Source organism: Manacus candei, unplaced genomic scaffold (genome assembly GCF_025592945.1).
Source record: "Manacus candei isolate 608988 ecotype Guabito, Panama unplaced genomic scaffold, ASM2559294v1 h1tg000062l, whole genome shotgun sequence".
In the NCBI taxonomy this organism is placed as follows: Eukaryota; Metazoa; Chordata; class Aves; order Passeriformes; family Pipridae; genus Manacus; species Manacus candei.
This window is the reverse complement of record NW_026138110.1, coordinates 2,742,273-2,768,313: the sequence shown is the minus strand read 5'-3', so window position 1 is coordinate 2,768,313 and position 26,041 is coordinate 2,742,273. Positions and strand designations below refer to the sequence as shown.

The 26,041-nt window shown below is 40.2% G+C and overlaps 2 protein-coding genes across 12 annotated transcripts in view; both read right to left on the bottom strand.

Annotated features, from left to right (window-relative positions):
- Window positions 1-5,967: 5,967 nt before the first annotated feature.
- Window positions 5,968-14,291, bottom strand: ADAD1 (adenosine deaminase domain containing 1). Its single transcript, XM_051804958.1, has 12 exons — window positions 14,017-14,291; window positions 13,425-13,633; window positions 12,363-12,521; window positions 11,764-11,931; window positions 11,177-11,245; window positions 10,546-10,668; window positions 10,304-10,427; window positions 9,949-10,119; window positions 8,768-8,994; window positions 7,636-7,873; window positions 7,079-7,211; window positions 5,968-6,518 (listed from the first exon to the last, which is right to left on the bottom strand). The coding sequence occupies exons 2-12, from the start codon at window positions 13,612-13,614 to the stop codon at window positions 6,405-6,407; spliced, it is 1,716 nt and encodes a 571-aa protein (XP_051660918.1). The 5' UTR covers window positions 13,615-13,633; window positions 14,017-14,291; the 3' UTR covers window positions 5,968-6,404.
- Window positions 14,292-14,873: 582 nt separating this feature from the next.
- BLTP1 (bridge-like lipid transfer protein family member 1) overlaps window positions 14,874-26,041 on the bottom strand; it is a 91,075-nt gene continuing 79,907 nt past the window's right edge. For 8 of the 11 annotated variants that reach the window (XM_051804933.1, XM_051804938.1, XM_051804939.1 and 5 more), the window contains 17 exons: window positions 25,541-25,702; window positions 25,291-25,430; window positions 24,229-24,430; window positions 23,832-24,035; window positions 23,533-23,712; window positions 22,661-22,798; window positions 21,918-22,178; window positions 21,341-21,491; window positions 20,906-21,063; window positions 20,198-20,390; window positions 19,829-20,046; window positions 19,386-19,637; window positions 18,616-18,819; window positions 17,579-17,773; window positions 16,936-17,070; window positions 16,313-16,478; window positions 14,874-15,589 (listed from right to left, as the gene is read on the bottom strand). In XM_051804933.1, the coding sequence (XP_051660893.1) occupies window positions 15,373-15,589; window positions 16,313-16,478; window positions 16,936-17,070; window positions 17,579-17,773; window positions 18,616-18,819; window positions 19,386-19,637; window positions 19,829-20,046; window positions 20,198-20,390; window positions 20,906-21,063; window positions 21,341-21,491; window positions 21,918-22,178; window positions 22,661-22,798; window positions 23,533-23,712; window positions 23,832-24,035; window positions 24,229-24,430; window positions 25,291-25,430; window positions 25,541-25,702 (3,176 nt within the window). In that variant the 3' untranslated portion in view covers window positions 14,874-15,372. The remainder of the gene's footprint in view (window positions 15,590-16,312; window positions 16,479-16,935; window positions 17,071-17,578; window positions 17,774-18,615; window positions 18,820-19,385; window positions 19,638-19,828; window positions 20,047-20,197; window positions 20,391-20,905; window positions 21,064-21,340; window positions 21,492-21,917; window positions 22,179-22,660; window positions 22,799-23,532; window positions 23,713-23,831; window positions 24,036-24,228; window positions 24,431-25,290; window positions 25,431-25,540; window positions 25,703-26,041) is intronic. The other 3 variants (XM_051804934.1, XM_051804943.1, XM_051804944.1) reach the window with 1 other exon arrangement.

The following is a 26,041-nucleotide window of genomic DNA, read 5'->3' as shown; positions in this document are numbered from 1 at the left end:
TGTGTAATTTTGTTTTTCAGAAAAACTAACCTTTTCTCCCTCTTCTCCACAGATGGATCATCTTGACTTTTACACACCAAACGACAAGCAGGTGAGTTGAAATTTTCTGTTCTCAGAAGGACCTCTAGGGTACGGCTACTTTAAAATGATACATTATTGAGTTAGATCGAAATAAGTTGCTCAGCAGATAGTCAGATATAAAAGAAAAATCCGAGCAGTTTGAAGTCAATGTAGGGAGTGCAGTTCCTTAAAGAAACTTCCGCTTTTCATTTTTATTTTCGAACATTAACAGGCTGATACGCAATATTATCTCATTGTTTTGTGCAACGTAATACAGAATGAACGCTCCCTATCCATCCTGCTTAGTACATGGCTGAATTCACAGGAAAAACGTGGTTTATAGATTATTTAAAGACTGTATAAGCGATATATCATATTTTATGGGACTGAGTTACTACCTGAGACTTAGTTCCACAAGAATACCATTGTGGTCACTTCTTTGTGAAACACTGCACATCAGAGAGCAGACAGTGTTCTAAGTGCAGCTTTACAAATAGGCCAGTGAACGAGAGCATCAATTATTTAGAATTGGGAAGTAGTTAAAATCTTTACAGAAATTATCTGTTAACTACTTTGGAACCTCCAGATAATTTTTTAATTCAGAAGAATTCTCACTTAACAGCAATTTTGTTTCAGTAGAGATCTGAAGTCAGATCCTGCAGCCACTTCCTTACCTGCATCACTTTTCTCTCATGCTGGCAATATGAGAGAACTGGCAACATGACCTAACTACCTCAAGAGCTCCAGTGCTTCAATGCAAATATTTGAGGCTGATTATTAATATACTGTCACTGAGTGCCTGAAACAGCTTGTAAAAGTGATGTGTAGAGTTATTCACCCTGTTCAAAAGCCGGGTCTGATGCAGATATTAGACAGAGCAACTAAAGTGCACTAACTGGAAATGCCTCTAAGAAAGGCCACCTGTTTGCTAAGACAAGATTTCCAGATGACAACCAGGACTGAAACTCAGTTTAGGAACAAATATTACAGCTTTGTGTTCCCAAGAGATATTCCAACTCTCAAGTGTCCTGTAAGGATTACTCACTTTTCAAGAGCTACAACAATCTACCACAGAACTAAGGCCACATGTAACATCTCATAACTTTAGGTGAACAAAGGAACTACACGTTGTAGAAAACAAACAGCTCACTTCCTGGCATGAGGAAAAAAATAACGGGTAATTGGGATTTTTCCAATGGCAATAGTTCCACACATAACAATTTTGCTGACTGTTTTAGGAGTGTGGCCAGACAACTCTACGCTGTTACCAGAGAGAACTGACACTCCTGGAAAAGGAAACTGAAGGCCAGAACCGCATACATCTTCAAAATATCCAAAAGAATCTCAGGTGTCTTGAGGTAGGCAACGGTCTTAAGTTGATGCATTATAGTTAAAATCAGCTAGCAAGAGTTATCACCAACAAACAGAAATATCTGTATTGCAGGCAAATACTTCCTCAGGAACTGGATGCAAGAAGTGTGAAGCTCATGACAAGACGAAGTTTCCTGCATTTCACCAAGAACTGCTCACCGTTCTGCAATCTATGCTAAAAGAAATCTTATAACCATTTTTATTTTTACTGCTACATTATTTATTTGAATATTTAATTATGACTAATTTATATATTTTGCCCTGGGGCATACAACTGGCTTGTTGTCCATTTTGGGACCACTGTATGTTCTTAGTGTGGATGATAAGACAGTCTGTTCTAAGACCGTGCTTGATCCTTTCTGTAAGCCCTACGGGCTCAAAATGTCCTCTGGAAAACTTGTCAATAAACTGAGAAGCAACTATTTATTGAAAAAACTACTGAAAGTTACTTGTGGATTATATTTAATAAATTTCAATAACATACAAAAATGTCTTGAGTCTTCTTTGTTAAACAATACAGTCTTTTTTCACTGGTGACTCACTACTCTACTTTTTTAAAAACACACTAAAAAAACCCCAATGAAGTGTTTAGCAGCGTATCAAGTGTACAGGTACCAAACTCAAAGCAAGACCCCCGCAGATATCCTTTTGAAAGCAACATAAAATACCAGTTTACGCTGGTATACCAGCACAAAGTGTAGAAGTAACAGTATCAAGTTGCTTTCCCCCCAAAAAACACCAAACCCCTGTTTTCTGTGAGCTGTACTCCTCAGCTACACAAGCTTTCTGCAGGACACGTTTTTCTCACTGGCGTACGCAAAACACGTACTTCTCAAAAATCTTCAGAGACAGGGAAACATTACAAAAACAGTAAAACAACTCAAATAACTGTGCAGGTAACTGAGGTCCCAGAACACTTATATACCCAACTCTTTCCAGTTACAACTGATGTAACTAAAGTGATAACTCCATGTGAACGCGTACTGCCTTAGGTATTGTCAGAAACCTTTCTGTGGAAACTCAGAAACGTGCTTACTTCAAAAGCAGATGCAGTCAGTTATGTGACATTGTAGTTCTATGCAGAAAGAAGCAAGTAAGAGCATGTTTTACAATGCAAAAGCCACAACTCAGTGCTAACAAGGCAGGCTACAATCGATGAAAGTAAGCCTACTACAAGTTATCAGCCTATCGTTTAGCCTTTGATGTGTTTTCCTGGTGGGTGCGGTATGGAGTACTTACACTTCAAACCAGACTAACAGTGGAAAGAACATCAGTTTCCTCGCCTGCTGCAAAGAGAAAATAGGCGTTAATGACAGCTTTCTGCCAAAACTGGGAAAATACTTACAGCACTGCTGTCTGTTGCTCCACTTCTCCTCTCTTCCCACAGCAAAGGAGTGCTCTGTCCCCACCCACAGGGACTCAGGAAAGCAAAATACTGTCAGTCACTTCAGTCACAAACAGAGAAGCTCCACCCTCTTCTCAAATCAGATGACAGGAATAACAGAATGCAGTATGACACAGAAGACAGGCAAGAAGTGTCTTCATAATAACTCTACCTTGTCAACCTTTGTAGAATAATCCTTCTGTTTACATACATTCCTTCTTACTTGATAAATTCTTAAAAGCAGACTGCAAAAGTAATGAAATCTTTAAAGAAAGTGAGACTGTAAGTACCGAGCCTCTGAAATAAACAGAAATTAGGCTTCAAAACATCTGTAAGAATGTAAATATTGCATGAATATGAACTGTATGAACGCTACTGAATTCTGGCTAGCACTGCCACCTGTGGGGTTCAGCGTGCAGAACCTTGGAAGACATCTCACACCTAAGTGACCACAACGATAAAACTGAGTGAGGTCGAGATTGCCTAGCACTGGCACTGACCTGGAGAGTCAAATCCAGACACTCCCTTGAACACAAGTTGCTAGCCTCCCCATCAGGTCTGTGCCTGAAAGATTTAGTGGGAAGCTGATCCAAGGGGTGCTGACTTACACTCTATTGTTCAGTATTGGGGAGAGAATGGAAACAGAACCGTAGTTCAATAATATACTGAAAATATGTACATTTTGGCATTTGGTCTGCATGAACTTCTTTGGAGTTGGGCTACGATATTTGAGACAGCTGCAGACTTACAGTCATGGAAAGGGGAGGCTTTGGCTGTCCTGGCCCTAGTTTTGGGGACTGACACATCACTTTTGCTCAGTAGCCACGCTCTGCTGTGAATTTTCAAGACATTTTCAGCCTGGCTTGCTCCCCAGGTAGCAACTCCAAAAAGTGCTTCAAGACATCACTGCTGATATATACAGCTAACTGAAGTGTGAGGAAGACATCTGTGATACACATGGTTGTAGTTGCCTTTGTCTGTCAAATTTACACTTAAATTAGAGGCAGCTTCACATACTTTAATAGTATTTTTGTGATCAGCTCGTGTATGGCCTAAACTGTAAAAGATGTCTTTAGAGAAAAAGGATATTATATTAAAAGCATCTGAAAATGCCTAACAAGGTGAACTTTAGCACACATGCCTTTTCCCTGGAAGTTGTAAAAAAACCTCAGCAGAACCCCTTAAAATACTAACTACAATTGATTTCCTGAGCTTTTTTCCTCCTGCTTGATTGCACAACTCCACTATCACACAAAAATGTATGACATGCGTGTGACATGAAAGGTGTCACGTATGTGGCACGTGACATACCTAGGACATGACATCTACGTGACATTTATATGACATGCATCTGACACGCGACAGCGTGAAGCCTGAGATGTGGCATGACATTACACACGTGACACCTATGTGACATGACACGACATGACATGAGATGTGACAAGATCTCTGCGACCTATGTGACATGCCAGATTTGCCAAAGATGTCAGATTTGGCAAGTATGGCATGTTAGAGCTATGTTACGTGTATGTCAGACCTGACGTGTGCCCTGACTGTGGCCAGGACAGGGTTAACTTTCGCAGTAGCCAAGAGGGGACACAGCTAGGACACAGTGTGGTTATTTTATACCACTTCACATTCCCAGGGCAGGGGAAAAGGCGACTCTCTTCCAGGGAGAAGGGGTTCCCTCCAGTCAAGAAAACCTGGCAGAGGGAGCTGTCCAGTGTTACCTATTAGTGTGATTTTTCCCCTGTGTGACTAATTTCTTTTCTTGTACCCGTTGTCATCAGCATTGGTGCTGTTTCTGTTCCTTTTCTTACCTCATTGCTGTCTCCAACAAATAGTTCCTACCTCAAACCATGACCTTTTGTGCTTCCAGTTCTCCTCTCCATCTCCCCAGCAGCAGGAAGGGGAAAATGGGAGAGAGAGAGCAGGGCATGTTTTGGACTCTCGGTGGGGGCACTGAATTGGGGAAGCAGCGTTCCTAAGCCATGACAAAGTGTGTCACTTAACACATGTGAGTCAGTCCAGAAGTGCATAGAACACTAACACACATGTGGTATGTTACATGTATGTCAGATTTGACACGTATATGTACGCAGATATAGTTAAAACACTGTCAAGGAAATTTATTGAGCTTTTAACACCCCTGGAAAAAGGCAACACTCCACTCTAGCCTGAATATGATGGCCATTCTTTGGCATTCTTAGAAAGAAAACATTACATGGAGCAAATAGCATGTGGAGCCAAGTGCCACAAAAAAAAAACCAAAACAGCATCACACAATCTCCCAAGTTAACCAAGTAGTAAAACAAGTCAGTGAGTTTCAACAATTTGAAAGTCAGCATAAGATCACTCCCAGAAGTGACTCCACATACTAGTTACAAAAACAGATTAAGGAGAAAAAAATACTAGAAAGGGGAGTTTGTTTAGAATCCTTTGAAAACAAGAAGCTGAAACATGACAACAGCACTAGTACTGATGTAAAAGAACACTACATAACAGCTTTCCACACCTGGATGACGCACAAAAGTCAAGTAACATAACAAAAGTGTATTATCTAGCTTAAACACACTAGTATTTCACAACACCACACCAAACCCAAGTATGGCATCTAACATCCTTTTCAACTTTATCCCAACGCTACCATATTCTTACCAGAATTCACAAGGAAGCGACTTCCCCCTTGACAGGCACCATTTTTCAGATCATTATGTATGCAGACAATTTTGTGAGGACTCATCAGCACAGTGATGAAGTCATCTGAGAGTGGAGGAGTCCAGCTCGTCCACAAGCACTAACATTGATGGGTTCTGGGGCAGCCCACAAAGGCTGAAGGAGCCTTGTTTCTGGTGACTTCTGTACCACATCGCATTATTTTCTTATTTACAGCTTTGACACCTGGAGAACACTTTAAATCCGTTACCAAAACCAGTGATTGTCGCTTAACAGTTGATTAACAGCTGGTAATTCCAAGTTCACTGGAAGTACACAATTACTTTTTAACCCTTCCACCACAAACAATACATGGCAAACTACAAGCCACTTGGCAAATCCACACTAAACAAAGAACTAGTAAAGGATGGATGCCTACAGATAAGGCACAGATTGCTCATTTTCGTTTCTGAGAGAGATTCTCTCATTGGTATGCCTTTTTTTTTTTAAGAAATCCAGCTTTTACTGATCTTTTTTCTTTCTTAAAAGAAATATACGAAAAAGGCAGGGAAAATGAAGAAATTGGGATAGAGAAATCATGGAACCATCAAGAAAAAACCATGTAACTCCATAAGGTGAAAGTGTGTGACACTGGGTGGGGATGAGGGGGTTGAAATGAGTTGCCTTTGGGGAGCAAAGCAAAACAGATTTACGAAGCCGCTGGATACTCCTAACCTATGAGAAAACATCAACTTTTGGAAAAGACTGAACTGTTACAGGTGATTTAGCAACTGCATTAAAACTGAAGAGAAGCAATTCTGGAATTGTTTTCTTCCTCTAAATACAAACTTACAATTAAACATTTTACTAATCAGAGCATTACTTCACTGAAATAGATCATCCAAACTGACTTCACACACAATCCACCTCACAGTCAGTTACTGAACTGTTCAATATGTGGAGACTTCACAATCCAGGATCCATAGCTGTGCTGCTCTAAGTAGCTCTGCAGCAAGCTTTTAGCTTCTTGGTACAATTGAGACTGAACCTAAAACAAGAAAAAGGAAGACCCTGAAAAATCTCAAGAATGACGGTTACAGAGATGATGGTTACAGAAACCTGTGTTCTTTACCAGCAGCACATAATATGCACAAGCACAAACACTGCAGAAAACAGTAACTACAGATCTTACAATTCCCTCAAATGCTGACAATGAGAGGAAGTTTTAGACCCTAAAAACATATCCCTTTTACATTTTTGGGCATTTACTGGGATGAGAAAATTGTTCTGATAAACTTTTTTTCAGTGTCTTTTCCGTTCCAGTATTATCTTTATACAGAAAATAAACATTCACTATCATTCAATACAAATCTAAAGAGATCAAGACTCAATTAGCAAGCGATCTCTTTTTGAAGTAGTTTTTGAATCATTTAAAAAAATGGTCTCTTGCATGTTTTGACAGGAGGAAAAAAAAAGATACAGATTGTTTACAAGCTGTTCAGGTGAAGCTGACAGCAAAACAGAGAGTCAGCCCTGGTCATCACAGCAGCTTTGAGAGCAGACACTAAGAGACGACTCAGCCCACCTCCCCTCCCCGCAGCAGCTCACCTTGGCCTCGTGGTATGTTGCCACCTGAAGCAAATCCGTCCGTCCTGCTTCCTTGCAGAGCAGCCTGAAGCGGCTGAACATGGCTGCCTTGCAAAGGCGGCTGGCCATGCAGGTGCCGCTCCGGAACGGGGAGCTGCGGCCACGGGGAGAGAGAACAGTCAAACTCAGCAACAAAACCGTTACAGGGAGATTGCTCTGATCGTCACAGGGGGTTTTAATCCCTCTTAACACTTTGTGAACAGTAACAAACTGGAATTTGTCTCAGCTAGGATGCTAATTCATGTACCGTGAAAACTAAAACATGCGCTACAAGAGATAACAGACTGGAAATATCTTCATTCAAAGAACTGTTTTGTTTCACATCTTAGTATCCCCCTGTGGAGTTACAAGAGCTCTGAAACGGCATCTAAATCATAGGATGCATTCAGCCAACAGAGGAGAGAACGTCTCTCATGCTGTGGCCTCCATGCATAGCTTAAAAACTGAATACTCCAATGAACCGGCACAGAACAATCAGGCTAACCATGATTTCCAATGACACGAAGAGAAATCCTAACCTTTCAGTGGTTTTTCCACTTATCCCATCCACGACCTCCACGGATGCATCTGTCCATGTCCAGTTCAGACTAAGAGACCACTGTTTTAAATCTGTTTGAACTGGCTGTGCAGCTTTCACCAAGTAAATATGAGATCTGTTGACCAGGTAAGGCATGGGAAGCTTTGATACAAGTTCATCATCAAGACGCTTCTTTATACTTATTTCTAGTCCTTTTGTATCCTTACAATTTCCATTTCCTATTAAACAGAACAATATCAGTCACACGCGAGTACATCAAATTGAAAAAAACCCCAAAAATCTAAGAATGCAGATGGTTTCTGCATTCTTAGAAACTACACTACAGTTATTTTTTGACATAAAATCAACGTGTGGAAAGATCAGCAGATGAGTTCCAACATTCAATTTTACAGAACAAAAATGATTTCACACTTCCTTCTCCAGAGGCATCATTATTTCCATTGGATGCCTTCTTTTTTGAACAATTATTTTTCATCAACTCTTTTTCTGTTCCCTGCAGAAGACACCTCTAAAACAGAACTCGGATATTCCAGATCTGAAGATATGCCAGGGAGCTTGCCCACATCACACCACATCCAACAGCACTGCTAAATACCTACTAAATAAATATACTTTGGTCCGCTGCATGTCAAGGAAGGGTCAACATTTCTATTGTAAGGGCAATAGTAATTACAGATTATTATGTTTACTTTGAATACTACTTAAGTAAGCATTTGAGAAGTTTTTCTATTGCTTCCAAGTAATGAAATGACTAACACTGTCACCTTAAAGTCACCATTTGACTGAAGAGTAGACACAGCATTTGTCACATTCGATATTTTCTCCATATAAAAAATGTAACTCGTTAGAGAAAGCTGAATTTCTTCTGTAACTCAAATACATAGAAAAGGAAGGGCTGGCAATCTGGCAAGCTACAAGAAACCCACAGTGTCTGAGTTTTACATTAGGGCATTTCAAAGATGAGTAAAAAAATATAGGCACTTAGTACCTTTTCAGAAAAATACTGTAATTCTTTAGAGAATCATCCGGTTTAGTTAATGGTCTATAAAATGTTAATCAAACTGGAACACAAAAACATACAAAGACCCCACTGAAACTTGCATTAAACTTACCCACGAGAATATTGTTGATATACACTGGTTCAATGAAGTGACTCAGCAAGGCCCCCTGAAGACCAACCACCTCCCACTTTGTCAGTTTGTCACTGCCTGACATGCTGCTCACTCTGACAGTTTTAGGGGGACAACAAACAGCCAGGTAAATCCTGCCTTCCAGAGCGACATGGAGACTCAATTCTTCACTGGCTTCGTAAGCAGATAGAGATTGTGGACCCAGATGTCTACAGTGAGATGAGAATGGCTTTCAGTGAGAAGGCACTCTGATTAGAGATTATTGTAAAGTGATATCTAATACATTATTAGAGAACAAGTGCTTATTTTTGGCTTCAGTAACATACCACCTGTTAGTAAGTGGTCACACTTTGCTACTCAAGGCATTACTTGCAAGTAGCTCCCTCCTAAAAATATCTTTAAATAACTCTATACATAAGCCAATCAATCCACTGTATTAGAAGAAAATACTTCTCTGAGTTTGTCTCAAGAGAGGACAAGCCAGAAGGGGGCAAAAAGAGAAAGTGGTGAACCTGTGACCCATCAAGTATTTCAGGGTAGTTTACAAATGCATCCAGTCTCATCAACCAAGTCTGGGCAGGAGCTACAACACTGAAAGTCACCTAAAACCTCCTGCAGTTCTAACAGAAGGAGCTCCTGCAACGAACTGGCTGTGACCTCCAGGTCACAAGTCTGCCTTCCCAACCCCCCAAATTCAGCATGAAAGCAACTACCTGGATGTATGTATGAAAAAGTTACAATAGTAAGACATTACCCTACCCATAAAAGGAGACACAAAATAATGTTGTCCATAACTTGGTAAACCAATGATTGCTGCTGTTAAATATCAAAACCATTCCAAAAAATCCCAAACTTTCAGAAATTTAACAAAAGTTGGAAGTGTAAAGATAAGCATAGGATTGTATTTGTCCCATCAGGGTTCTCTCATTACCTTTTATCTACAAAGCACAGCAGCAGACTTTGGCTTCAACTCAAGCCTTTTTGTACTCTAATCCTGTGGTGCAAAGGATGACATTAAGTCATCACATCCACTTGATCAGTGGTTAAGTTCATGATTTATTAGTATTTTAACTGTATGAGAAGGGGGCACATAGTTATCTGCAATAAACAAAAGCTCTTCCTGAATCTTCCACTACAACATCTCCAAAAACCCGTGTACTTACACATCTGACTTTAACTGAGCAGTTCCTTTTGGAAGTTGGTTCATGTAGAGAGAGAGAGTTGTATTTTGCTTTAGGGTGAGCAGTTTCGAGCCTGGTGCTGTACAAAATATGGATCTCTCCGACTTTGCTGGATTTTTATTATAGAACAGCAAGAGATGCCTATACAAATATCTATGAAAGAAAGCGTTTTAATAACAGTAAATGTGAAAAAAACTACTCTGCTTACTAACACACAGACACGTTTAATTCACATGATTCGAAAACAACCTAAAAGATACCAGCTACAAAATGCAAGTGCCAAAGTAAAACTGAGAAGGACTGGCTGCAAGGCCACTATCTGCAGGCACCTCCTCACCTAAGCAGGGAACGCCTGGCGGTGACGATGGCGTGGCTGTCGTGCAACACTCTGCCACAGGGCTCCAGGCGCCGGCTGTAATTGCATTCCCCCGTTCCCAGAGCCACAACTTCCTGCTGCCCACCTAAAAAGAGACATTGGGGGAGGTTCGTCTGCTCTGGCTGCCACGTGCCCACCAAGCTGCTCTCTGGGAACAGCCCAGGTTTCCCGCTCCCCAACGCTCACAGTCAAAACAGACTTGCCTTTTTCGATGATGAAGGCAGCCAGTGAGCTCCCACAGCTTTGGTACTCGGGATGTTGGGCAGTCAGCCTGGTAAATACTTCTTCCAGTGCTTGGGAAAGTTTTGGATATATAGACCATCCTCCTAAATAAAACAGCAGAAACCAGTGGGACAAATTTGCAAGTGGGAGGGGAAAAACCAGACATGAGCAGTCACTTGACAAACTTTAAACCTGAACACATGGTGTAAGCACTACTATCAACACATACTTTTGGGATTCTGAAGATTATTTGAATTAAAAAATAAGTTCAAGAATACCTAAGCACTTTATGCTTTTATCATTCATTATAATAAGGCAGTATATTGATCAATTTTGATCACCTATTGCACACTAGTTCAAGTAAGGACAGAAATACTTTTTAATTATACTGTTTATTTCTGTCATCAGTTCACTACCTAAATTCAAGCAATTTAATGAAGTTCCCATTTATGGAACTGACCTAGTGACACTAATTCTTACAGCCTTCTTTGAAGAGAAGATGTTTAAAATAACAGTACCATATAGAGATCAATAAATGTATTAAAAGAGGAACTAAAAAAGGGATCTGCTGGATAATTTGAATCAACAGAGAACAACAAGATCATTCCTTACCAACACAGGTCCTTGAAACACAAGCAGAGTTTGCTGGAGTTTGGAGCTCGGCAGGAACACAAGGAAAATCTAAGAATTTAACAGAATTTTGAATTTTGCTAATTTCTAAACATGAATCTCACACTTAATTCCAGCAAGTCAAAGTTTCTAGTTCCCTAAGAAATTCCTTTTCTATCTGAAGTCCTTGTAAAGTTACGACTTTTTAGACAACAAACCTTGAAAGAAGATAAACAGTACAGTAACTGAATTCTATTTAAAGCAGTACATCAGTGGGGAACCCTTATAATCATAAAAATTCAACACCACTTGAGATGTACTTCATGTTGCTGTACCTACTGAGTAGCAAATCAAGCGAAACAACAACAAGTAATTCCCTCAGTATTCTTGGTTCTGTACTACCAACTGATAATACACAAATGACAAAGGAAAAAACCAGTTTCAGAATCAAAAGACATCTGCCCAAAGGATTCAAAAAACCTGACAAAGGCCCTGATGCTCAAGCATTTAATAAACCCGCAGAGGTTTTACATAGGAAACCTTTAGGGCCAGCTTTTTAAATCCTAATTAGGTGTTACTGGAATATTTACCTGAATCTTCAGATGAGTTTGCCCCTGTATTCTCCAAGCTAAGTAGCTCAGCAAGAGCCAGTTTAGCTGCATTTAATTTAGATTCCTTCTTGTTTTTTCCCAGCCCGGTCTTGTAGGAAACACCATTTATCACAGCACAAAAGGCAAAATAAGGCCTTATGATATCACCTTTAAAGGAGGAAAAAAAGCAGCCACAATTACTGAATTTATTTTAAGATAATTTATCCATAGCTTTATGCCCTTGTATTAATGCCTAGAAAAAATACAAGAGAAAAAAAGCCAATTCTGGCGAAACACAATTCATATCTTTCACCTCCATGAGAATTTCGTCGGCTTTCACGTCATGCACGTTTCACAGAATTCTGGTAGCAGCCAGAATTCTATATAATTCATCTGATCTAATTCTGTGGCACTTTATCATGAGATACAGCTGTGCAGACAATAAAAGGACAGCCAGAAAGCAACTTATGTGAAGGGTAGTGCAATCAACAATTAAAAAAAAAAATCATCTGTACTAGTGCCACCAATACCAACTGCAGAAATTCAGATAATCTCAAGGATAAGCAGGTAATACTTTATTTAGGAAAAGAAACATTTACCTGCCACACTAGTTTCTTTCAATTCAAGTTGCATGTTATGCATTTGGGCAAACTGATGCAAGGCAGACACTGAGTTTATTGCTCCCTCTTTATATTTTGCAATCAACTCCTTTAGCTGATTCTGTGAGGGAAGTGCTGACAATGGTGAAGCGTGTGCCCCTTTAAAAAGAAAAGGTTATTAAACAAAACTGAGAACTGAACACACTCACTGACAGCTTAAATCTGGTTACAATAAATGCTTTTCAGACGCTTCTTAGAAGAACAAAAAGCAACAAGATATACTGTAGAGCACTATTGTTTTGTGTGGAATCCTACATTAACACCACCAGCAATTCTGAAACAGTATGCATATCTTCTTTTAAAAGCATCAAAGCTTTTCCTCCGAGTAGTAAATCCAACAACCTCTGAATACAGGCAGGTATTACTAATAAACACAACCTATATCCCTCTCCCCACTCTTGTAAACCAGTGATCCAACGGAAGTTGCTGATGGCAGATTCAAAACAGCAGAGCCTATGGTTTTTCACACTAAACTATGCAGCAGAACTCCCTGTTGTAAGACACTGTAAAAGTTTCACCAGCCACTAGATGGATAGAATCAGGGCTGTGATATACTCAGGCACAAGTACCTCCCAGCCAAGAAGAACTAAAATAAATCCTTGTTTACGAGTCTCATAAATAGGTGCCTTTATCTCAAATGCAGCTATTCGAAGTGATGGAATTCAAAATACATGCTGGGACATCTGGAACTGCAGTTTTCTCAAGGATATCTACTAAAACTCATGCAACAGAACATTGCCAAAACACAGCCTATACCTCTACAGTACTTTCAATGTCTAACTTGAACTTCATAATTATGAAATGCTGCAGACTATAGACAAACTACAAAAGCCTACAACAAATCACTAGCCAACTTCCAGCGCGCTAAAACATAGCAAGAAGAGGAACAAGTAGGAGAAGATGCTAAGAAAGTCATTAAAAAACCCCACAGTGATAAGAAAAAGGAGCACAGGGTTGCAACACCATTTGCAGCTAATCCCAGCTTGTAACTGAAAGCTATACCTGGATTTTGCATCACCCCTGGTTGCCTGCGCCACTGAGAAGGTGGAGGATTCAGCCCTGGAGTCACGGGCTCCCAGAGTTTCTTCCGAACGGGCTGCCTGAAATCAGCCTCACGTGGCAAAATCCTCTTTGCTGCAGGGTCAAAGGCGGGCATCCCAGCACCCTGAAACCAGCCATTGCTGCTCGCCATGTTCTACCAACCTAAGGAACTTTTAACAGCAAAGCCGTGAGCGGTAAAGGCACCCCGCAAACTGCAGCTTTCCTAGCTGAGCTGCTTCGGAGGAGCACTACAAACAACTCGCGCTCTGCCCCACACAGGCCGGGGCAGAACCCAGATCTGGTGTCCTTCCAACCCCTTCCTTCCCTGACCCGGTGTGTCCCTCCAAACCCTCCCTTCCCAGCCGGCACCACCAGGCTGGAAGCCACTTCACCCTTTGTTTAACCACCTTCCCTGACGCGACCAGCTGGAAGGACACACCAAATCCTCAGCCGGCAAACCACGAATGCAGCAAAGCAGATCCCTTTGAAACTTCCGGGACGAGTTCAAGGGTTTGTACCTGCGTTCGGCCTTTAACTCGGAGAACACCCTCACCTGCCGGGCTCGTCCCGCTGCCGGTGGTTCCTCAGCGCCTGCACCCGGCGGGCAGGCGGGGCGCGCCTGAGGCGAAACGAGGGTTGGGGCGCGGGGGAGGGAGGTCCCTGCCGCCCTGAGGCGGTGGGTTCGGCCAGCCCCGGAGCCCTCACGGCACCTCAGACCGCCCTGAGGCGGTGGGTTCGGCCAGCCCCGGAGCCCTCACGGCACCTCAGACCGCCCTGAGGCGGTGGGTTCGGCCAGCCCCGGAGCCCTCACGGCACCTCAGACGGCCCTGAAGCACCTCGGCCCGGCGGCGCTTTAGAGGCCGGGACGCTCCCGCGCTCCCCCTCCCGCCATTTCGTGAGGGGCAGCTCCGGCCAACGGGGAGCGGCCGAGGCGCGAAGGGCTGAGGGAGGGGCTGAGGGGAGCGCGGGATATGTAACATTGTCTTGATAAAGGGTGTTCTTTAATGTTTGATCTGTGTACACGTTCAAGCCTAGTCAACGAGAACGGGGATGCAGTCCGTGCAACAGCAGCTAACAGGCTCAAAGTGATGTCCAGGTGTTAGAAAAACAAATCACTTGTTGGCAGAATTGCCTTATTAAGGTTTGGGGCGGGGCATGCTTCCATCGTCTCAGACCTAGGCGGAGGTAAACAAAGATGGGGAGAAGGATGGACCACTGGTAATGGGCACAAAGAATAAAGAATTTATCAGTTGGGGCCACACTTCCTGGCTGCTTTCCAAGAAAGCTCCTGGCACACGGCCAGGATTGAGATTTACCTCACTTAAATCCCACTCTGCGCAGTTACACTTAAAACACTTTCTTCTTCTTCTTGTTCACCTTTCTTCACTGAAAAAAAAAAATAAAGTCCTGTACAGTAGTTAAATTTTATTACAAGTGTAATAAACTTCATGATTTTTAGCACTAAGGCAATCACAGTTTCATAAGTTATATATATATGTATATATATATATATATAATTTACACCAGTCTACATTGACAAATCAATTACTGGTCACATCAACAAGGGGTTTGTGTTATGGCAAATAAAACTTTTAAGAAAATTCACAGTTAATCTGCAAGTATTGTAAAGATGCAGGATCATATTGCACATAATAAAACGGACGCTGAGGAGCAGATTTACAGTGTTCCAGCTATTCCTTCACAGAATTTACATTGGTCATCATCATCATGCAATAACTTCAAATACAGAATGGTATCAAGTACCACAGTAAACAGTTACTCACAATGTAAGTTTTAAATAGAGTAGCAAAAAGCTGTTAGGTTTCTCTTTAAACCATATTTAAGTTCTTAAAATATAATAAAACACTTTGATAAAATCAAACGGAGTTACGGTTGTCACATTGTATTTTTAATATTCTTCTTTGTCTTTTCCTTTCTTTTCCTTTTCATCCTGTAATGCAGTACCGAGTTTCTTTATAAGGACTGACAAAACTTTGTCCAAAGGATCCATGACACCACGCTGCAGCCATTTAGGGATAGTAGTCCTTGCATGGTGAAAGCCTAGCTTTTGGAGGATGTAGTCAACACCAACAGGATCAATTTTTCTCCCAGTCCAGGATATTAATCTAAAAAAACCCCAAATAAATAGAGGAGTCAATCTCAAATATATAAATATAGCAAAAGGCATTTGTATAAACAAAAATCAATTTTTCCCACTGTTACTTACAACCAACTTAAATCCAACAAGCATTGTTTCAAACTTGATTTATATAGATAAGCTCAAGATGATCAATGGAACATCATCTTGAAGGAAGAGAATGTTCAAAGAGTTGAAAAACCAGACTGGGCTGCCTGCAGATCATGTTTAAATTGATTTATTACCACTGCTAGCACAAAATGCCAATTGTCAAGATTTGTTTGGCCTGATGTGTTGTTTTTATATGTGAATGAACACTCAGGTGCTCCAGAAGAGGTTAAAAAAACCCAAACAAAACCCACACAGAGAAAAGGCAGTTTCAGTGATTATATACAGAGAGTAGTGAGTTGCTGCCATTCACACTGTTCTTCTGTGCTAAGTTTGACGTGCCATATAGCAACGAGTATATTATCCTTTTTTAATTTTAAGGTGTTTAAAAACTAAAACCGGAATGCTAAAAATGGAAAACTTCAGGATGAAAAACTGCATGGCTGAAAGTGAATGGGCTATTGTAGGACAGAGTGAAATTAATGAGTTTAAGTTTCCTGTATCCTGTTTTTGAAGAGCCTTCAACAATATCCTTAATCTGCCTAAATTCTAATCTAGAAGTTCATGCATAGCCAAAGAGACTGCAGATAAAGCAGCTTATTACCTGAGTGTGGGTTCCAAATGCCAAGTATTGCACATGAATTCTCTCCAGTCGACTGTAGTGTAAGTAATGCTTTCCTCTGCCTCCTTGTCAGTGGAGCTGTCCTCCAGAACACCAACTGAGTTCTTCTGCCCTGGTCGAGCAGCCAAAATGCGAGGAGGAAAAATTGCTGCAAAGTGGAGATAGGAAAAACCCCACACCAGTCAGTCTCAAGCAGCTCAGTTGAATTCTCTTTGAATTGAAATAAAACAGAGGCACAAATCTCAACAAAAAGAGAACCACTTTGCGTTTTAGTTTTACAGAATTTCTGGTGCAGACCACATATTATTTAAGAATGAACACACCAAATTTGAATGCTGCAACTGAACATATTCATGTATAAAAATAAAGTATTCTGAGGTCAGAAAAATGCATGTCTTCTCAAAGGACTCCGCTGGTGAAAGGATTACAATAAAAAAAATAAAGCTTCCTAAAACAGTTTACAGTTTGTCTATACCAAAGAGAAAGTTAAACTAAACACCAGGTGTCAAAATAGGAGCAAGGTTATGACAGACTATATTTACTATCAAATAATCTGACAACTGCAGATTGTCAGAGAAGTGTTACCTCATAAAACAACAACTCACCTTTTTCTTTTTCTTTTAGATAAGCAGACACCAAGTCATGCAGAAACATGATCAATTCAGCATCCATAGTTACACAGATATGGTCTGTAAATTCAGTTACTACACTGCATTCCACCTTTGGTTTAACACTTGTATCTACAGTCAGATAGAAACAGTATTAATACACTTACAAGCACATACGGTATATGCAAAAGTACATAAAATTTGAATACAAATCATTTAAAGATTTGAAGTCTGAAGATACCATTTTGAAAACAAGAGCATAAAATTTAGGCTCCTATCTCGTATTCCCTTTCTGAGAATGGCCCTCCTCTTCTCTAAGATTTTAATAAATATAAGAAAACCAGCCCCCTAGGCACAGCCAATCTAGCTCAAATGTTCCTATCAATTCTCTCACTAAGTTTTAGTCTATAATCACTGGTCTCTGGACTAGATCTTCACTCTCTCAACAGAATTCCCTCTACGTTTTATGTAGAAACATAAAATGAAATGTCCCTCCACATGAAATTTTATCCTTTCTTGCAGATCTACAGGAATTCTCAGATTAAATCCTCTTCTCTTACCAGCACATTACCCCTGTATTTAACTCCTCATTAGTGAGAAATAGTTTTAGACCAAGAAAAACAAATTATGTTTCCTGCACCTTGTAACGAAGGCTCTTGGGGCTCTTGAACATGGATAGATTTAAAATCCAGCTGCATCCTTGGCAATGCAAAGATGGTTTCAGTTTCATGGTTGTAACTGGAGCCACCTCTGAAGCCACTGAGCAAGCTGGAGCTCTTCACTGTTGTGCTGCTCTCTGGGTTGTTGGCATCAACATTCCGAAGCAGGTTCAACTCTGCAGGAACAATGGGAAATGTTTAATTGTGACAAGGCAAAAAAGTTAAGAAAGGTCACTTGTAAAATTTTATAATTATTAAGAAGATTATATCTTTGAGCCCGCTTCCAAAAGCATGGCTAGAAAAGGTCAAACAACCAAATGTTGTTGTTTATATAGTTAAATCCTTCACAGAGCTACACAAAAACATCTAATAGACAGGCCCTCCATTTGTGAACTTCAACCACTACCTCCTGCTGGGTCTTTCTAAGGGAATAAATATCAGAATAGTATATCAATCATTTAAAAACACTTTTCCAAGAAATTATCATCTGTTCGTTTCTCACTATATGCCATATATATTTCACAGAAGTTCTATTAATGTCAACTAGTGACTCTACACTTTGTGACTGAAATCAACAGCTGTATTTTCAGATTTATTTTAACTGCTTGAAGGTTTTATTTTCCAACTAACAATGATTTAAAGACATGATTCAAAATGTTTTAAGGCCAAGAAACAGCTCAAGGTTGAACAGCTTTCGGCAGATGAATAATTTAAGTGTTAGCTGTAAGTGGTGATGGAAGGCTAAAATATATTCCTACTTCAACTTAATCCATAAAACCTTTATATATAGTGAAAATACATCCTTACATTACCAGATCACAACTGAATGTGAAACAACACTTTTTTTGCATATAGTGAAAGAGGAATTTCAGCATATTCCCCTGCTTCATTCCAACCATAAGGTCCTCAGGAAGAAAAAACTTCCATTCTGCCTGTAGCCCACTTCAAGTTTAGCAGTTTTTAAGCAGAAACATCTCCCAGCAGATCAATCCCCAGACTTAATGAACATGACTCTAACCTTCATTCCTTGTGGCTGTAACATAATTGAACCACTCTTTCACACTGGCAACTCCATGGGGTGGATTTTCGTGGCGGCGCCGTGTTATCTTTGTGATTGTGGCCATGGGGCTTTCGAGGGCTCCACAGGGTTTGGTGACCATTGTGTTGTGGCCCAAATGGAAGTCCAAGGTTTGCACAATGTATGTGGAGTGTTCACTAGTACCTGGATTGAAGGAGTGGGCAGCACGGGGTGAGAGATTAAAAAAAAAAAAAAGGAAAAGCAGCTTGGTAAGGGTAGCAGGATTTTCTCTCCCTCTCCTTGTACAGGTATTTAACAGAAGTAATTAGTATGCCAGTGGAATAAAAACTGGTATAAAGCTTGCAAACAACAGAATAATTACATCCTCAGTAGCTACAGACAGTAAAACTTCTTAAGACAAATACAAGCAATAAGACCATCAAAATCCATCATACAGAGAGAAAGGACTATATAAACACACACAAGCAATTAACATGTCAGACAATTCACTTTGTAGGCATATTATCAGGGACACATCCAATATATTTGATAAGGTACTTTGCATTATTCCGCAGATAAAGTAAATTGTGCTAAAGATGGAGAGAAAAGATATTATTTTTAGGTAAGTGGTATATTTGTGGGAAATAATCTTGATTCAGACTTAAAGAAAATAAATATCAAATTTTTTCTTTGATTTCTTCTTATATATCAAAAAATTTTAAAAACTCATTTAAAGGAATTTAGAGAAGTGAGGAAAGGGTTTAAATTACCATCTTCCAAAACTTTCTGGGCTTCTGTCCAAAATGCAATATTTGGTTCTTCAAGGTGAAATAAGGCCCATGACTTTGAGCGGAAATTAGGCCCATGAAAACAAGCCAGTGTCATGTGGTTTCCATGCAAACTCATGGATCCTCCAAACTGCATTCCATCTTCTGGCAATGGCATCTGAAACAAGGATATATGGCACCCAGATACCACTTTCAGAACTCCTGGCCAGTGGCGATGATGGGCTGCATCCAACACTGGAAAGTAAACAGGAACAACAAACTTCAGGAAAGATGCAGAAAAGATTGCTGCCATAATTATATTTTTAGTAAAACATGGCATTATGAGTGATATTTTCTTATCTGTTTCATTGACACTGTTGCTCAGAGGAATTTTTGCAATTAAAACGTCCTAATGGGAAATTATGTCATTTTTTTGTGCCACTTACATTGCTCTTGTGAACTTCTCTCCAAGTTGTTGGCCATTGTCTTGGGAGGGAGATAAGGAACAGGTCCCCAGGTGGACAGAGCTCGCTTGCTTGTATCAAACTGCTGTGTGAAGAACTCCTGGAGTTTCATCCCTATTTTTATTAGGTCTGGTGTTGTCGATCTTGAAATCATCACTTGGAAGATATCCCATTTCAAGTCCCCATGGACAAAGATCTCACTAGATATTGAAAATAGCAGGAACATTAGCAGTCAATCTATTTCCTACTGGCAACCCAACCAACTACAAACCAACCCCAAAAAATAAACTGGACAGAAGTCATTTGACCTTATCAAACATTACACATTTTAAACATAGGAAACGTTATTACCTTTTATCAGTCATGCTTGAATCCAAAGTATTATACAGATTAATTTTCCACTCATCCTGCAGTTTAAGATCAGCATTACTGAAGATTCCCATTAGGATACTGGATCCCATATAGTCAACACGTGCTTCAGTAGAACCCATTGTAATTTGAATTTTATGATTGGGCTGCTGGTTTGGATGCTCAGAAATATGAGCTGAAATAGAAGCAAAACAATATAGAAATGCAGTATTAGAGGTAAGGAAATCAGTTTTTCCAATGATAACACCTTTATGCCATCCAGAGGATACGCAGGGGACTGAGAAAGCAGTGTTTTTTTTCCAGATGCATGGGAAGGCCATGACTCTGGTGTAGCACCAGAACATCCAGCCCCTTTTCAAAGCCAGTTTGGCATTTCCCTGACCATAAGCACTTGTGAAGGTCTAGGAGGAGCTGAACTGCTGTCAAATCCTTGAGCTGCCATCTGTCCAGACAGCTGAAGGGTTGCACAACTAGACAGTGTAATTTTACTGCAACCCTGAGACTGACTTAGCCCTGATCAGAAGGTTAACCCTTCAGTTCAAAGTGTGTTCCATAGTCAGAATGCACAAGTAAGAATCCATGATTTTTCCATACTAGCAGGTTCACAAAGTAAGGTACTGTGTATATTCTTTAGTTTTTTGCATTTGTTGACTGGAGCATATGCTAATACCAGGCAGCTTTCCAACTTACCCACCATCTCCAGGGTATTAACATCTATGGTACCTCCAACCACTCCCCCTCTGGAGTCCAGCTGGGATCTTCCCAAACCCACAGACATGCTAATTTCCCGATCTCGGCTACTTCCCACAGATAGACGACCCTGACTTTTCAAACCACTGGTGGTCCACCTGGAACAGAGGTGAAAATAGACAACACTTATCCAGGCTGTCAAAAGAGAGACAAAATATTATTCACTGGAAACCAGTAAATAATGTGGTTTAGGCACATGGGACTTCAGGATTAAGCATCGACAGTATTCATGACAGGATTAACAGTTCCAAACTGACAAAGTTAGGATTTTAAAGCTAAAGACAACAGGTTGTTAACAGTCTGTGGGGAAGACGTTCCTTTGCCCCCCAAACAACCCCATCTGTTAAAACATGCCTGATCTTGTTTTATACTTACGTAGTATTGCCCATTACGTTGCTCATATTCATTTGAACATTTAATTGTTTTAGGTTCATAGCAAAAACAACCAGTGTTTCCCATGGTGTTCCTTGCTGGCTTCCAGCTTTATTTGACTTATTAAATGGAGTTGATGTTTTTGAGAGAGCATCTAAACAAAAAAAAAAAGGAGACAAAAATTTACATTATTCCACATGCTAGGAAAATCTGGCAGAATATATCCAAAGCGAATATCACGAAAGGACTGACAAACACCATATTTAAAGAACACAACATAACTATGAGTAGGGATAAATGAAAACCAGAGGATTTGCAATATGTGTTGCTTTAGTTGTCACAGATATTGATTCACTTCACAGATACCAATAATGCAATTTTATAGAAAGTAAGCTAATACAGTACACTTTAATTCATTCATTTCAGACATTTTCCTCTCTCTAAGCCTTTGACTCTCCACTCCCAGGCACTGTGGAAAAGAATATTTTATGACTGCTTTTTACAAAGCAGTGGTGACAATTTTTTTCATACAACTGATGGAAATACTTCAAAAAACCTAAAGAAATCACTGTCTACTCACCTCTCTGAGGCACTGAGGAGTCAGACACACTCCTGGACCTTGTAACAGCTGGAGACTTTAGGCTGTGAGATGCTGTCCCGGGTGACATACTGCTGCTTGCACTGTGTTCACTAAAAACATTAGGTGACTGTGCCATGTGAGTGAAGGAAGCAGACTGGCAGGGCTGCTCCCATGTCCTGCAGTAGGCTTTCCGTGAGGATTCAGGAGAAAGATGCTGGTTTACTCCTTCAATGGAATCTGGTGTTCCAGGACCCGATGCTGCTGGAGGAAAAGCAGCACATCAAATGCAGAACAACTATTTAATTTTTGACTAACTATATCCTCCCATATAATTAGAAGCATTTGGAGAGTGTTAAGATATATTTAGCTTAATGTAACTAAAGGTTTTCTACTGTCTTCATTAATATATTATAATATCAGAGAATGGTTTGGGTTGGAAGGGACCTTAAATATCATCTAGTTCCAAGCCTGCCAGAGGCAGGGATGCCATCCACTAGATTAGGTTGCTCAGGGCCCCATCCAACCTGGCCTTGGAATATGCTCTTTAAATTATTCAATGACCTACTTCATAAATTTTTAAATTCCTCCTTCTAGGATTTTCTGTTAAACTTCTTTGAGCGACTGCGCACGGAGCCATTTATGATACATTTATATCTAGTCACACACGTGATAAGGCACAGGTAAGAAATGTTTATAAATAACTCATTGCACAAAAAGTTTTCTCATGATAAGCAGTCTCTTACTTGGCAGATTTATTGTTTGATCCCCAAGGAAAAGCCGTCTAGCAATGCTTCTCCTGTACCAAGCCCTGGGAAAGGCCAGAATCTCACTGAGTCGGCGCATGTCATATTTGAAAGAAGCAGATCCTATATCACAGACAGCTGAAAAAGAAAAAGCATATACAGACAGTTGTAAATTCTCTGTAGTAACAGGTTTTGGTAACCAAATGTAATTAAAAGGCATTCAATATAGTCAAAAATCTTCTTCACCCAGTAGTATTATCTCTGCTGTAATGCAAAAATAGTTTTCCTAAGGTTATGCCATTTCTCCAAATCCAATATTAGATACAAATATATTTCATAAATGCAAAAAGAAACCTAAGAATATAAATGATGTCAAGTCCTACTTCTTTTGGATGTGCCTCAGACTCCTCACGTGAGGGCTTCAGTGGCAGATTAATCACAACCATTCAGCTGTTTGCCCAGTAATTACGTCAGGGGCAGAAAATGACTAAATAAGTCTTTAAACCCCATTTTTAGTTCCTTTAGTATTCAGGAATCTAGCTCTCACTGCAGCTTCATAGGCACCAGGTAGCAAGGGTCACATTAAGTGGGATGGACTGATGTCAGGGATGTGTTTGAGCCAGTCCATTTAGTTACATTAAATGGATCAGAAGGCTAAAAAGGCACAGCTGGCAAACAGATACTCCAAGCACCATTACATTTAATATATCAATCCCTACCTCACTCATAAAGAGCAAAAATTTTACTACACAACTGCAAGTAGATGGCTCTCAACAAACAGCTGCAAAAGCTGCCCGGGGTGAAGTCCATCAGTGGAACAGCGGTTCCCTAATTAGCTGGATAGAAGGGATGAAAATGGAAGCAGCATTTACCAGATATGTTTATCAGTGTGGTATCTATCTTGCTGGTAGCTTTGCTCGCAGACTGACTCTCAAAGAAGGAGGAACCTCCCGAGCGCCTTATCCGTGACAGGCTGACTTTCACGAACTCGAGGTTAATGCTCAAAGAATCCTTGCGGCCGGTGACCGAAGTGGGCTCCTCATCCACGTTTCCTAGAAGAGCAGGAAGGAAAAAAAATTTAATCTCCCGTGAGCTTTTGCAATCTGCAGCTCAGAAAAGCGTGCCAAAGTTGAACAAGGTTAGTTGAAGCAAACAAGGCCGTGCTATGTACCTAAGGCTCCTGATCCAGGGGTCAGCACGGTAACAGCTGACTTCTGTTTTCCAGCTCCATAGGGGTGGAAGACGTACAGGGAGAAGTCGGACATGCATGCGGTAAAGCTCAAGCCTGAAGAGCTGCTGCTGGAAGTCGTCAGGTCTGACTGACTGCTGCTGTGCCGTGTCCTGCCAAGAGGGCTGCCCAGGCCAGGTGAGGAACCTAAAGTCAATATTTTTTGGCAAAAAATTAGATTTCGAAAGCGTTTTCAAATGTGAAGTAATACTTAATGTTAACAGCAATGTTAAACAGACCAAGTACACTTCAAATTATGCCCTTTTGCAGCAATGTAGTTGAAATATTCTGGGTATTGATGTGAGCCATAGCAGAGAATCAGCATTCCTACACATATTACCTGGTGCTCCAGATTTGCTAACTGAGTTCTTTGAGCCACTCTGTGAAGTACTGCCACCAATGGACACACTTTCTGAGGGGTATGTTGTGCCTAAGGTTTCCAGTTCTCCTCGGTTTGAAGAGAAAACGAGATCCAGGGAAGGCAACTTCAGCATACATTCAACTCTTGATACTGGCAAGCAACTGAACTTGATTTGAGAGGGCTAAAGCACAGCAAGAAAAGAAAGCATTCAGTGAACAAATGTGAAATACTGAAAACATCTCAAACTTGGATTATAACATGCTGTGGATTGATTTTTAAATCTGAGCATATTACAGCCTTTTCAGACTGGCTTTAGAATTAGTAAGGTAATTGCATACAACTTGATACAGATACATTAATTTCACCAGGGCCAACACTCTTGGCCAAATGAGTTTCCAGCTAAAAGCTGAGAGAGGGTACAGATTGTTGTGGCTAATTTTCACAGGCAAGAAAAAAAAAAGTGTTAGAATAGGTTCTTCAATTTGGCAACATAATCAAGTTTATGCCAAGAAAAAATGTTGTTTGAGCAAAGTGGAAAAATAGCAACATTCAGATCAAGCTCAAGTGCTCTGAATCACTCCACAGTAGCACTTTTCTCTCTTACACATACAAAAATCCTGGACACATCAAATATTAAGCAGTATGGACGATGCCCTGTAGATCCTAACTGTATATTCCTACATTTTCCACATAAACTGAGAAAATCTGAAATTATTAATTTTGGTTTGCAATGGTACCTATAAACAAAGGATAGAAAGAGTAGCTATGAAAGATACTTTCAAAAAAAGTCCAAAACACAAGGACAAAGTGATGACAAAAAATACTCAGAGCTTTCATGACTTTTCAAAATAGCTCATTTCTTTGGTCTCCAAGGGACTAAACTATGTCAAAACTCCTATTTTATCATCACACTGTACATTAATATCTCAGAAAGGACACTTGAAAATGTATTTTATTTTTTTAAAAGCAAACTTAGAAGCATAGATTATTTTAAAAGCTGTGACTAAAGTTACTAGCCTTAATGTTGAGTTAGAACCTCACCTGAACTCGTACATAAACCACCACATCCACAGGGAAGGACGAATATGCTGATGTTGAGGATGATACTAATGATGTTGTGGACTCTTCTAAGGGATCTTGTATATCAAATTGTCCCATGTCTTCATCCTGTGAACTGACAGCTTTTAACAAGCACAAGAACTCATTAGAAAGTGGAATCTAAAGGGAAAAGCAGCTCAGTGCCACCAAGAGATAAAAAAAAGCATAAAGAGACCACAAATGCTCAACTTACCTGTGTAATTCCTTTCAATGGGTGTAATGGGAATGGTTTCCAGAGCTTTCTCTAGGAAATCCAGTAGGCAGGGGCTGATCACCATCTCCTCTGGCAGGGACTGGAGTGCAACCCACGCATAGAGTTTAGCAGTTTTCACTCCACCACTTCCTTTCCCTTTGGCTGCAACATTTAAGAGATAAATTTGTCTTATTTAATACAACTGAACAACAACTAATAAACATTACAAGAAACTTGATAACTATCAGCTGTTCCCTCTAATTTTCTTTATCATCCAAAGAGACATAAATCAGATCAGTCAGAAAAAATTAAGTTATTAAGTTTTCACTAAGAAAGCTGTGCAAAAAGAACTGTTAGCCTGTAATCCTCAATTGTAGTAATTCCATTGCTCATGTTCTTGACCAAACACTCTGATGTCATTGTCACCACCTCACTTTTTAAAAACTAGCACTGAAAGCTGACACACACAAATCCTCTCCAAATACCCAGTGCAAAGTAACC

Bases quoted from the DNA above. Each gene is read 5' to 3' on its own strand.
- ADAD1 (XM_051804958.1), bottom strand. From the start codon at position 13,614: ATGGCGAGCAGCAATGGCTGGTTTCAGGGTGCTGGGATGCCCGCCTTT. The intron at 10,428-10,545 runs GCAAGTCTGTTT...GTCTCTTTTTAG, and splicing joins TGCCTTCATCATCGAAAAAG to GTGGGCAGCAGGAAGTTGTG. The intron at 7,874-8,767 runs GTAAGTTTAATG...TCTGTTTAATAG, and splicing joins TATCAACAATATTCTCGTGG to GAAATGGAAATTGTAAGGAT.